Raw genomic sequence first — 13,344 nt, forward strand, 5'->3', positions numbered from 1 at the left:
AATTAGCGATTATTGCCGGCGTTAATTGAGGATTAATTAGCAATTAATGACAGAGTTAATTGATGACTAATTGGTGATTAATGACGGCGTTAATTAATGATTAATTAGGGATTAATGGTGGCGTTAATTGGTGATTAATGAGCGATTAATGGCGGCGTTAATTGGTGATTAATGAGCGATTAGTGGTGGCGTTAATTGGTGATTAATTAGCCATTAATGGCGGCGTTAATTGTGTTTAATTAGCGATTAATGGCGGCGTTAATCGGTGGTTAATTAGCGATTATTGCCGGCGTTAATTAAGGATTAATTAGCAATTAATGACAGAGTCAATTGATGACTAATTGGTGATTAATGACGGCGTTAATTAATGATTAATTAGGGATTAATTTTGGGGAATTTTGGGGAAAAATTGGGAATTTTGGAGGGAAAATTTTGGGGAAAAATTGGGAATTTTGGAGAGAAAATTTTGGGGAATTTCGGGCGATGAAATTGGGAAATTTTGGAGGGGATTTTAGGAGGAAAAATTTGGGAATTACGGGGGGGAAAATTTTGGGGGAAAATCGGGAATTTTAGGGGGAATTTTTTGGGGGAGGAAATTGAGAATCCCGGGGGGAAATTTGGGAATTTTTAAATGAGAAATTCGATGAAAACGGCAAAAAACGGCGCAGGTGAGTCGGGCAGGTGAGTCCAGGTGCGTTTATTGCTGGGGGGGGAGGGGCTACAGGCACAGCTGGCCACGCCCACTGCGCACCCGGGGGTCATTTGCATACATAGGCCACGCCCATTGCACACCTGGGGGTCATTTGCATACATAGGCCACGCCCACTGCACACCTGGGAGACAATCACACACCTAGGCCACGCCCATTCACACCTGGGGTCATTTGCATACTTAGGCCACGCCCACTGCACACCTGGGGGTCATTTCCATACTTAGGCCACACCCACTGAACACCCGGGGGTCATTTGCATACATAGGCCACACCCATTGCACACCTGGGGGTCATTTACATACCTGGGCCACGCCCATTGCACACCTGGGGGTCATTTGCATACTTGGGCCACACCCATTCACCTCTAGGCCACGCCCACTGCATCCCTGGGGATCATTTACATGCCTGGGGGCCATTTGCATACATAGGCCACACCCACTTCACACTGGGGCACCATTTACACACCTGGGGATCATTTGCATACCTGGGCCACGCCCACTGCACACCTGAGAGCCAATCACACACCTGTGCCACGCCCATTGCACACCTGGGGGTTATCTGCATATCTGGGCCACGCCCCCCGCACACACCTGGGCCACGCCCACTTCACAATCAAATCCTCAAATTTTCACCGATTTTCACCAAATTTTCACCGATTTTCCCCAAATTTTCGCCGATTTTCATCAAACTTTCGCCGTTTTTCCCCAAATTTTCGCCGTTCTCGCGCCCCCAGGTGTGCCCAGGTGTGCCCAGGTGTGCCCAGGTGCCCCCAAAATCCTCAAACTTCCACCGTTTTTCCTCAAACTTCCACCGATTTTCATCAATCTTTCGCCGATTTTCATCAAACTTCCACCGATTTTCGTCAAATTTTCGCCGATTTTCATCAAACTTTCGCCGATTTTCATCAAATTTTCGCCGTTTTTCCCCAAATTTTCGCCGTTTCTGCGCCCCCAGGTGTGCCCAGGTGCCCCCAAATCCTCAAACTTCCACTCATTTTCATCAAACTTTCGCCAATTTTCGTCAAACTTCCGCCGTTTTCCCTCAAACTTTTGCGTATCTTCGTCAAACTTTAGCCGATTTTCATCAAACTTTGGCCGTTTTTCCCCAAATTTTCACCGTTCTCGCGCCCCCAGGTGTGCCCAGGTGTGCCCAGGTGTGCCCAGGTGCCCCCAAAATCCTCAAACTTCCACCGTTTTTCCTCAAACTTCCACTGATTTTCGTCAAACTTCCACCGATTTTCATCAATCTTTCACCGATTTTCGTCAAATTTTCGCCGTTTTTCCCCAAATTTTGGCCGTTGTCTCGCCCCAGGTGTGCCCAGGTGTGCCCAGGTGCCCCCAAAATCCTCAAACTTCCACCGTTTTTCCTCAAACTTCCACCGATTTTCCTCAAACTTCCACTGATTTTCGTCAAACTTTCGCCGATTTTCGTCAAACTTTCACCGGTTTTCCCCAAATTTTCGCCGATTTTCATCAATTTTTCACCGATTTTCGTCAAATTTTCGCCGTTTTTCCCCAAATTTTCGCCGTTGTCGCGCCCCCAGGTGTGCCCAGGTGTGGCCGGGCGCCTCAGGGGGGCGGCAGGAGGGGCACGAGCAGCCGCAGCGCCCCCAGCCCCAGCGCCGCCGCCCCCAGCGCCCGCAGCCCCAGCGCCCCCCAGGGGCCCAGGCCCAGCGCTTGCCCCGCCCACCTGTGGGAGGAGCAAAGGAAAGGGGGCGGGGCTTCAGCATTGGCGCCCATATAACTAATTAACCACTTAATTAGCTGCGTTAAATCGTTAATCGTAAAAACAAAACAATTAGAAATGAGGGCAATTAACTAATGGGAGGATTAAAAATGGTAATTGACTAATTAATTAGTAAAAATGAAGAGTAAATGTTAATTAAAGCAGTGGTAATTAACTAATTAAAGCATAGAAACTACTAAAACAATGTTAATTAGGTAATTGGTTAGCTATGATTATAATCGTTAATGGTAAAAATAAAGAATAAAGCAATGTTAATTAAAGCAATGTTAATTAATTAGCTGTAATTAGAATCATTAATGGTAAAAATAAAGAATAAAATAATGTTAATTAAAACAGTGGTAATTAAATAATTAAAGCTTAAAAAATATTAAAACAGTGTTAATTGACTAATTAATTAGCTATGATTATAATCATTAATTGGTAAAAATAAAGAATAAAACCAATGTTAATTGGAGCAATAGTAATTAACTAATGAAAGCATAAAAAATGTTAATTAACTAATTAATTATCTGTGATTATAATCATTAATCGTAAAAATAAAGAATAAATCAATGTTAATTAAAACAATGTTAATTAAATAATTAAAGCTTAAAAAATCTTAAAACAATGTTAATTAACTAATTAATTAGCTATAATTATAATCGCAAAAATAAAGAATAAAGCAATGTTAATTAAAGCAATGGTAATTGACTAATGACAGCATTAAAAATGTTAATTAAGTAATTAATTAGCTATGATTATAATCGTTAATAAAAAAATAAAGAATAAAGCAATGTTAATTGAAGCAATGATAATTAACTAATTAATTAGCTGTAATTATAACAATTAATCATAAAAATAAATAATAAAATAATATTAATTAAAGCAATGATAATTAACTAATTAATTAGCTGTAAATATAATCATTAATGGTAAAAATAAAGAATAAAACAATGTTAATTGGAGCTATGGTAATTAACTAATGAAAGCATAAAAAATGCGAAAGCAATGTTAATTAACTAATTAATTAGCTGTAATTATAATCATTAATCGTAAAAATAAAAAACCAAACAATGTTAATTAAAGCAATGGTAATTAAATAATTAAAGCATAAAAAATATTAAAGCAATGTTAATTTACTAATTAATTCGTTCTACTAATTGTTTGCAATTGAAATAATCATGATATAATTAATATAGTTATATATAATTATAATTAAATCAATATAATTTATAAGTATAATTATAAATTATAAATATAATTAATAAATATAATTAAATAAGTAAATATATAAATATAATTAGAATTATAATTAAAAACAGGTACATAATATACATAATTATAATATACAATATTGTATATTATATATTTTATATTTTATATAATATTTAATTAAAATAATTATAATTAATTCTAGAAATAACTAATTATTAATTAACTGCAATCGTTACATTAATCAATTACCATAACTAATAACAACAAATTAATTAGCTAATTAGTTAATTCCCTGATCAGGAACCCCCATACACCCCCTTGACCCGCCATTAATCACTTAATTAATGAATAATTAATTAATTCCCCAATTAGAAACGCCCCCATTCCCGCTGGGCCCTTCCCCCGCCGTTAAATCATTAAATGAATGAATAATTAATTATTACCCGATTAAGAACCCCCTCCCCGCCATTCATTCATTAATAATTAATTAAATATTAATTACTTACCCCATTAAGAACCCCCTCCCCGCCATTAATTAATTAATAATTAATTCATTAATTACCCAATTAAGAACCCCTCTCCTATCCCCACACCCCCTCCCCCAACCGCTAATTAACCATTTCATCGCCCAATTAACGAACCAACCATCAATGACCCCATTAAGAACCCCCTCCCCGCCATTAATTAATAATCCATTAATTAATTAATTACCCAATTAAGAACCCCTCCCCCATCCCCACACCCCCCCCCCGCACCGCTAATTAACCATTTCATCGCCCAATTAACGAACCAACCATCAATGACCCGATTAATGACCCCCCCGCCATTAATTAATGAATAATTAATTAATAATTCATTACCCGATTAAGAACCCCTCCCCTATCCCCACACCCCCTCCCCCCACCCGCTAATTAACCATTTCATCGCCCAATTAACGAACCAACCATCAATGACCCGATGAATGACCCCCTCCCCGCCGTTCATTCATTCATTAATAATTAATTAATTAGTAATTAATTACCCGATTAAGAAGCCCTCGTAGGCGGCGGCCGCCAGGAGCCCCCCCAGGGGCAGCCGCAGGGGGGAGGGGAGGTCGTGGCGCCCCGAGGCCCAAAGGAGAGCGGCCGCGTCCACGTGGCGCACCTGGGAACCAGTACGGACCAGTATGGACCAGTACGGACCAGTATAGACCAGTATGGACCAGTATGGACCAGTATGGACCAGTATGGACCAGTATAAACCAGTATGGACCAGTATGGACCAGTATGGACCAGTACGGACCAGTATGGACCAGTATAAACCAGTATGGACCAGTATGGACCAGTACGGACCAGTATGGACCAGTACGGACCAGTACGGACCAGTACGGACCAGTATAGACCAGTACGGACCAGTATGGACCAGTATGGACCAGTACGGACCAGTATGGACCAGTACAGACCAGTACAAACCAGTAACCCCAAATCCCCATTAACCCTTCCCCAGTCCCTCCCAGTCTCTCCCAGTTCCATCCCAGTTTGTCCCAATCCCTTCCCAGTCCCTCCCAGTATAAACCAGTAACCTCAAATCCCCCTTTAACCCTTCCCCAGTCCCTCCCAGTTCCATCCCAGTCCCCTCCCAGTACAAACCAGTACAAACCAGTAACCCCAAATCCCTCCCAGTCCCCTCCCAGTTCCATCCCAGTCCATTCCCAGTCCCTCCCAATACAAACCAGTACAAACCAGTAACCCCAAATCCCCCTTTAACCCTTTCCTAGTCCCTCCCAATCCCCTCCCACTCCCTCCCAGTCTCTCCCAGTTCCATCCCAGTTTGTCCCAATCCCTTCCCAGTCCCTCCCAGTTCCCTCCCAGCATAAACCAGTAACCCCAAATGCCCCTTTAACCCTTTCCCAGTCCCTCCCAGTTCCATCCCAGTTCCCTCCCAGTCCCTCCCAGTACAAACCAGTAACCCCAAATCCCCCATTAACCCTTCCCAATCCCCTCCCAGTCCCTCCCAGTACAAACCAGTAACTCCAAATCCCCTCCCAATCCCTCCCAGTCCCTCCCAGTATAAACCAGTAACCTCAAATCCCCCATTAACCCTTCCCAGTCCCTCCCAGTTCCCTCCCAATCCCCTCCCAGTCCCTCCCAGTACAAACCAGTAACTCCAAATCCCCTCCCAATCCCCTCCCAGTCCCTCCCAGTACAAACCAGTAACTCCCAGTATCCCCAGTATCGCTCACCAGGCTGATGTTGGAGTCCAGCCCCATCTGGAGGTGCCTCCAGTCGAACTCCACCCCCCGCGGGCCCACCCAGAGCGGGACACACCTGGCACAGGTGAGGGGGGGGGAGGGGTCACAAATCCCAAAATTCCCCAAATTCATCCCAAAAATTCACCCCAAAAAACTCCCCCAAAAACTCCCCAAAATCCCCAAAAATTCACCTCAAATTCAGCCCCAAATCCCCCAAAATTCACCCGAATTCAGCCCAAAAAATCCCAAAATTCACCCCAAAAATCCTAAAAGATGCCCCAAGTTCATCCCAAAATTCCCAAAAATTCATCCCAAAAATTTCTCCCAAAAATCCCAAAAATTCACCTCAAATTCAGCCCCAAATCCCCCAAAATTTACCCCAAAAATTCACCCAAATCCGCCCCAAAAATCCCAAAATTCGTCCCAAAAAATTCCCCCCAAAATCCCAAAAAATTCTACTCAAATTCAGCCCCAAATCCCCCAAAATTTACCCCCAAAATTCACCCAAATTCAGCCAAAATTCCCAAAATTCATCCCAAAAATTGATCCCAAAAATCCTAAAAGATGCCCCAAGTTCATCCCAAAATTCCCCAAATTCATCCCAAAAATTTTACCCCAAAATCCCCAAAAATTCACCTCAAATTCAGCCCCAAATCCCCCAAAATTTACCCCGAATTCATCCCAAAAATTCACCCGAATTCAGCCCCAAAAATCCCAAAATTCACCCTAAAAATTGATCCCGAAAATCCTAAAAGATGCCCCAAGTCCATCCCAAAAATTCCCAAAAATTTCACCCCAAAAATCCCAAAAATTCACCTCAAATTCGGCCCCAAATCCCCCAAAATTTACCCCGAATTCAGCCCCAAAATTCCCAAAAATTCATCCCAAAAATTCACCCCAAAATTCCCCAAAAATCCCCCAAAAATTCCCCCCCAAAATTCCCATTTTTTCGCTTTTTTTTGTCCCTGAAACCCGCCCAAAACCCCACCCCAAAATTGCCAAATTTCCCCCAAACTTTCCCCAAAAAATTCCCCCAAAAATTCCCACTTCCCTCCAGTTTTCATTGGTGAACCCTCCCAAAATTCCCCCAAAAATTCCCCCAAAAAATCCCCCAAAAATCCCTAAAAATTCCCAAGTTTTCCCCCAAAATTACCAGAAATTCCCCCCAAAAATCTCAAAAAATCAGAAAAAAATCCCAAAAAATCCCCGAAAATTCCCCAAAATTCCTCCCCCAAAAATCCCTGAAAATCCCCCCAAAAAATCCCAAAAATTCCCCAAAAAAATCCCCAAAAAATCCCCCAAAAATCCCCAAAAATTCCAATTTTTTCCCCATTTTTTCCCCATTTTTCGCCCGTTTTTCGCCGTTTTTTCGCCGTTTTTCCCCAAATTTTTTGCATTTCTTCCTCCCTTTTACCCCAATTTTCCCAAAATGCCCGTTTTTCAGCCCAAAGCTCACCTGGCCGTGAGCAGCTCCGCGCTGGCCCAGCCCAGCGCCGCCACCAGGATCCCCCCAAAAATCTCCCAAAAAATCCCCAAAAAATCCCCAAAAATTCCGAGAAAATTCTCAGAAATCCCCCCCAAAAATCCGAAAACATTCCCCAAAAATTCCCCCAAAAATCCCTGAAAATTCCCCAAAAAATTCCCCAAAAATTCCCAAAAAATTCCCAAAAAATCCCCAAAAAGTCCCAAAAAATCCCCCAAAATTACCAGAAATTCCCCCCAAAAATCTCAAAAAATCAGAAAAAAAATCCCAAAAAATCCCTGAAAATTCCCCAAAATTCCTCCCCCAAAATCCCCAAAAATCCCCAAAAAAATCCCCAAAAATTCCCCCCAAAATCCCCAAATTTGCCCCCAAAATACAAAAAAAATCCCCAAAAATTCCAAAAAATTCCCATTTTTTCCCCCATTTTTCACCCCAAAACCCCCAAAATTCCCAATAACTCCCAGAATCGCACATTTTCCCAAAATCCCCCATTTTCACCCCAAAATTCCAAAAAAATTCCCCCAAAAATCCCCAAAAATTCCAATTTTTTCCCCATTTTTTCCCCATTTTTCGCCCGTTTTTCGCCGTTTTTTCGCCGTTTTTCCCCAAATTTTTTGCATTTCTTCCTCCTTCCTGTCCCTTTTACCCCAATTTTCCCAAAATGCCCGTTTTTCAGCCCAAAGCTCACCTGGCCGTGAGCAGCTCCGCGCTGGCCCAGCCCAGCGCCGCCACCAGGATCCGCTGCTCGCCCCTCCCCCGGCCCCGGCCCAGCGCCAGCTGCAGCCCCCCCAGGTCGGCGACGTCAACGGTGGCGCGGAGGAATTCCTGCGAAAAACGGGGATTTTGGGAAAATTGGGGTAAAAGGGACAGAAAGGAGGAAGAAATGCAAAAAATTTGGGGAAAAACGGTGAAAACGGCGAAAAACGGGCGAAAAATGGGGGAAAAATGGGGAAAAAATGGGGAAAAAATTGATTTTTTTGGGGATTTTTGGGGGGATTTTTGGGGTTTTTCTGGGATTTTTTGGGGAAATTTTAGGGAATTTTTGGGGATTTTTTGGAGATTTTTGGGGATTTTTTGGGGGATTTTTTGGGGATTTTTTTGAGGATATTTAGGAGGATTTTGGGGAATTTTAGGGAATTTTTGGAGATTTTTTGGAGATTTTTGGGGTTTTTTTGGGGAAATTTTTGGGGATTTTTTCTGGATTTTTTGAGGGATTTTTGGGAGGATTTTGGGAAATTTTAAGAGAATTTTTGGGAATTTTTGGGAATTTTTGGGGAATTTTTTGGGAGATTTAAGGGGAGGATTTGCAGCCCCCCCAGGTCGGAGACGTCAACGGTGGCGCGGAGGAATTCCTGCGAAAAACGGGGATTTGGGGAAAATTGGGGTGAAATTACAATAAAATGGGAAAGAAAGGAGGAAGAAATGCAAAAAATTTGGGGAAAAACGGTGAAAATGGGGAAAATATGGGGAAAAAATGGGGAAAAAATTGGATTTTTTCGGGGATTTTTGGGGAAAAATTTTTGGGGATTTTTTGGAGATTTTTGGGGATTTTTGGGGATTTTTGGGGATTTTTTGGGGGGATTTTTTGGTGATTTTGGGGTGAATTTTCCAGGAATTTTCAGGGATTTTTGGGGCATTTTTTGGGGCATTTTGTTTTGGGGGCTTTTTTTGTGATTTTGGGGTGAATTTTGGCTTTTTTTTTGGGGCTGATTTTGGGGTGAATTTTTGGTGATTTTGGGGTATTTTTTGGGGCATTTGTGAATTTTGGGGCCATTTTTGCCTTTTGGGCATTTTTGAGTAATTTTTGGTGATTTTGGTGAATTTCAGGATTTTGGGCCATTTTTGGGGCATTTTTTGGCCATTTTTGGGCCGATTTTGGGGCATTTTGGGGTCATTTTTTGGTGATTTTGGGGTGAATTTTCAGGGATTTTGGGGCCATTTTTGGGGGTGATTTTGGGTGAATTTTCAGTAATTTTGGGGCCATTTTTGGTTGGGCGTTGGGGGCATTTGGGGTATTTTGTGATTTTGGGTGAATTTTCAGTAATTTTTGGGCCATTTTTTGGCCATTTTTGGGCCGATTTTGAGACATTTTTGGGCTGATTTTTCGGTGAATTTTCAGTCATTTTTGGGGCATTTTGGGGCTGATTTTTGGGGTAATTTTTTGGTGATTTTGGGGCATTTTTGGGACATTTCTGGGCTGAATTTGGGGGTGAATTTTCAGGAATTTTCCAGGAATTTTGGGGCATTTTTGGGCCATTTTTAGGTTGAATTTGGGGGGAATTTTCAGGGATTTTTGGGGCATTTTTGGGACATTTTTGAGCTGAATTTGGGGTGAATTTTGGGGATTTTTTGGGTATTTTTGGGCGGATTTTGGGGCAATTTTGGGGTCATTTTTTGGTGATTTTGGGGTGAATTTTCAAGGCTTTTAGGGGCATTTTGGGGCTCATTTTGGGGTGAATTTTTTGGTGATTTTGTGGTATTTTCAGTCATTTTTGGGCTGATTTTGGGGTGAATTTTGGGGATTTTTGGGCCATTTTTTGGGTATTTTTGGGCCATTTTTTGGTGATTTTTTGGGGGGATTTTTTGGTGATTTTGGGGTGAATTTTCCAGGAATTTTCAGGGATTTTTGGGGCATTTTTGGGGTGAATTTTTTTGTGATTTTGGGGCATTTTTGGGCTGATTTTGGGGGTTTTGGGGTCATTTTGGGGCTGAATTTGGGGTGAATTTTGGGGATTTTTTGGGGCATTTTTGGAGTAATTTTTTGGTGATTTTGAGATGAATTTTGGGCCATTTTTGGGCTGATTTTTGGGTGAATTTTCAGGGATTTTTGGGCCATTTTTGGGCTGATTTGGGGCATTTTTGGGCTGATTTTGAGACATTTTTGGGCTGATTTTTGGGTGAATTTTCAGTAATTTTTGGGCCATTTTTGGGGCATTTTTGGACTGAATTTGGGGTGAATTTTCAGGGATTTTTAGGCCATTTTTGGGCCGATTTTGGGGCATTTTTGGGGTCATTTTTTGGTGATTTTGGGATGAATTTTCAGGGATTTTTGGGCCATTTTTGGGGTGATTTTGGGTGAATTTTCAGTAATTTTGGGGCCATTTTTTGGCCATTTTTGGGCCGATTTTGGGGCAATTTTGGGGTCATTTTTTGGTGATTTTGGGGTGAATTTTCAAGGCTTTTTGGGGCATTTTTGGGCTGATTTTGGGGTGAATTTTTTGGTGATTTTGGGCCATTTTTTGGCCATTTTTGGGCCGATTTTGGGGCATTTTGGGGGTTATTTTTGGGCTGATTTTGGGGTGAATTTTCAGGGATTTTGGGCCATTTTTTGGCCATTTTTGGGCCGATTTTGAGACATTTTTGGGCTGATTTTTTGGTGAATTTTCAGTCATTTTTGGGGCATTTTGGGGCTGATTTTTGGGGTAATTTTTTGGTGATTTTGGGGCATTTTTGGGACATTTCTGGGCTGAATTTGGGGGTGAATTTTCAGGAATTTTCCAGGAATTTTGGGGCATTTTTGGGCCATTTTTAGGTTGAATTTGGGGTGAATTTTCAGGGATTTTTGAGGCATTTTTGGGACATTTTTGGGCTGAATTTGGGGTGAATTTTGGGGATTTTTTGGGGCATTTTTGGGCGGATTTTGGGGCAATTTTGGGGTCATTTTTTGGTGATTTTGGGGTGAATTTTCAAGGCTTTTTGGGGCATTTTGGGGCTGATTTTGGGGTGAACTTTTGGTGATTTTGGGGTATTTTTTGGCCATTTTTGGGCTGAATTTGGGGTGAATTTTCCGGGATTTTTGGGCCATTTTTGGGGAATTTTTTGGTGATTTTGGGGTGAATTTTCAGTCATTTTTGGGCTGATTTTGGGGTGAATTTTGGGGATTTTTGGGCCACTTTTGGGCCATTTTTGGGCTGATTTTGGGGCATTTTTGGGGTAATTTTTTGGTGATTTTGGGGCTGAATTTGAGATGAATTTTCAGGGATTTTTGGGCCATTTTTGGGCTGATTTGGGGCTCATTTTGAGACATTTTTGGGCTGATTTTTGGGTGAATTTTCAGTAATTTTGGGGCCATTTTTGGGGCATTTTTGGGCCATTTTTGGGGCGATTTTGGGCTGATTTTGGGGTGATTTTGGGGCGATTTTGGGCTGATTTTGGGCTGATTTTGGGGTGATTTTGGGGTGATTTTGGGGGCTTTTGGGTCACTCACCCCCACCAGGTCGTAGCCCCCCGAGGGTCCCTCCCAGGTCGGGAAGAAAGTGGCCAAGAACAGCATCTGGGGGGGGAGGGGAAATTCGGGGTCAATTCGGGAATTTTGGGGCCAATTTTGGAATTTTGGGGCTCCCAGTTTGTCCCAGTCCCTCCCAGTTCAATTCTGGGCTCCCCAGTTTGAATTTTGGGGTCAATTTGGGGAATTTGGGGTTCCCAGTCCCTCCCAGTTTGAATTTTGGGATTCCCAGTTCAATTTTGGGGTTCCCAGTTGGAATTTTGGGGTAAATTTGGTGAACTTTGGGTGAATTTGGGGAATTTGGGGTCAATTTGGGCATTTTGGGGCTCCCAGTTTGTCCCAGTCCCTCCCAGTTCAATTTTGGGGGAAATTTTGGTGAATTTGGGGTCAATTTGGGGAATTTGGGGCTCCCAGTCCCTCCCAGTTCAATTTTGGGCTCCCCAGTTTGAATTTTGGGGTCAATTTGGGAATTTTGGGGCTCCCAGTTTGTCCCAGTCCCTCCCAGTTCAATTTTGGGGGAAATTTTGGTGATTTTGGGGTCAATTTGGGGAATTTTGGGTGAATTTGGGGATTTGGGGGCTCCCAGTTTGTCCCAGTTCAATTCTGGGGATCCCAGTTTGAATTTTGGGTGGAATTTGGTGAATTTTGGGTGAATTTTGGTGAATTTGGGGTCAATTTGCGGAATTTTGGGGCTCCCAGTCCCTCCCAGTTTGAATTTTAGGATTCCCAGTTTGAATTTTGGGTCGAATTTCGGCATTTTTGGGGCTCCCAGTTTGTCCCAGTTTGTCCCAGTTCCCTTCCCCCACCTTTCCCAGTTGCACCAGCACGTAGGTGGCTCCGGCCTGGACGCAGCGCCAGAACGCGCTGTACTCGGACCTGCACCAGTACAAACCAGTACAAACCAGTACAGACCAGTACAAACCAGTACAAACCAGTACAAACCAGTACACCCCCCAAACCCCCTCCCAGTCCAAACCAGTGACCCCAAACCCCCTTTTAACCCTTTCCCAGCCCCTCCCAGTCCCTCCCAGTCCCTCCCAGTCCATCCCAGTCCATCCCAGTCCGCCCCAGTTCCTCACAGGCCGCTGCATTTGTAGGTGATGAAATACGGGAAATACGCGAGCGCGAAGCAATTCCCGAAGTGAAAAAGCGTCATGGTCGCTGCGGGGGATCCCCCCGAGGGGATTTTGGGTGAAATTCCCGAATTTTTGGGGGAATTTTTTTTTGAGGGGAGAAAATTTTGGCGCTTCCGGGTTCTGGGTGCTCGCGGGGGGTGATGGGAAAGCGAGGCCGCGCCTACTGCTGGCGGAGCTTCCGGGTTCTGGGAGGCCGCGGGGGGTGATGGGAAAGCGAGGCGGAGCGCACTGCTGGTGACGCTTCCGGGTTCTGGGAGGAGCCGCGTTGGGAGTGATGTAATGGGGGCGGGGTTAGGCGAGGCCACGCCCACTGAGGGGCAAAATGGCGGCGGGGGAGCGGAAATGGCGGGAAAATCGCCCGAAATTCGCCAAAATTCCTGAAATTGACCCAAAATTCCTCCGAATTCCGGCAAATTCATATAAAATTGAGGGAAATGCACCCAAAATTCGTCAAAATCGCGGGAAATTCACCCAAAACTGAGGGAAATTCGCCCGAAATTTCACAAAAAAAAAAAAAAATCCGCGGAATTGCCAAAAAATCCTGAGAAATTGCCCCAAAATTTAAAAAATAAATTCCCAAAAATTCAGGAAAAGGCCCAAAAAGTCCCAAAAATCCTT

The 13,344-nt window shown here is 43.2% G+C and overlaps 1 protein-coding gene across 2 annotated transcripts; it reads right to left on the minus strand.

Annotated features, from left to right (window-relative positions):
• Positions 1-1,564: 1,564 nt before the first annotated feature.
• On the minus strand, positions 1,565-12,878 carry TMEM147 (transmembrane protein 147). 2 transcript variants are annotated; one of them, XM_030970097.1, is made up of 8 exons: positions 12,670-12,878; positions 12,397-12,466; positions 11,573-11,638; positions 8,054-8,190; positions 5,874-5,958; positions 4,674-4,795; positions 2,233-2,401; positions 1,565-1,643 (listed from the first exon to the last, which is right to left on the minus strand). In XM_030970097.1, exons 1-7 carry the CDS (start codon positions 12,744-12,746, stop codon positions 2,281-2,283), a joined length of 678 nt encoding a protein of 225 aa, XP_030825957.1. In that variant the 5' UTR covers positions 12,747-12,878; the 3' UTR covers positions 1,565-1,643; positions 2,233-2,280. The 2 variants fall into 2 exon arrangements, with proteins under 2 accessions (XP_030825957.1, XP_030825955.1); XM_030970095.1 differs by lacking the exon at positions 1,565-1,643 and having other exon boundaries at positions 2,191-2,401.
• Positions 12,879-13,344: the final 466 nt, after the last annotated feature.

Source organism: Camarhynchus parvulus, unplaced genomic scaffold, assembly GCF_901933205.1.
Source record: "Camarhynchus parvulus unplaced genomic scaffold, STF_HiC, whole genome shotgun sequence".
Lineage (NCBI taxonomy): Eukaryota > Metazoa > Chordata > Aves > Passeriformes > Thraupidae > Camarhynchus > Camarhynchus parvulus.

What these genes read in the sequence shown, in the direction of transcription:
- TMEM147 (XM_030970097.1), bottom strand. Translation starts at nt 12,746, where the DNA reads ATGACGCTTTTTCACTTCGGGAATTGCTTCGCGCTCGCGTATTTCCCG. An exon ending in TGCTGGTGCAACTGGGAAAG is followed by an intron (nt 11,639 to 12,396) that starts GTGGGGGAAGGG and finishes CTCCCCCCCCAG; the next exon opens with ATGCTGTTCTTGGCCACTTT. An exon ending in TGGACTCCAACATCAGCCTG is followed by an intron (nt 4,796 to 5,873) that starts GTGAGCGATACT and finishes ACTGGTTCCCAG; the next exon opens with GTGCGCCACGTGGACGCGGC.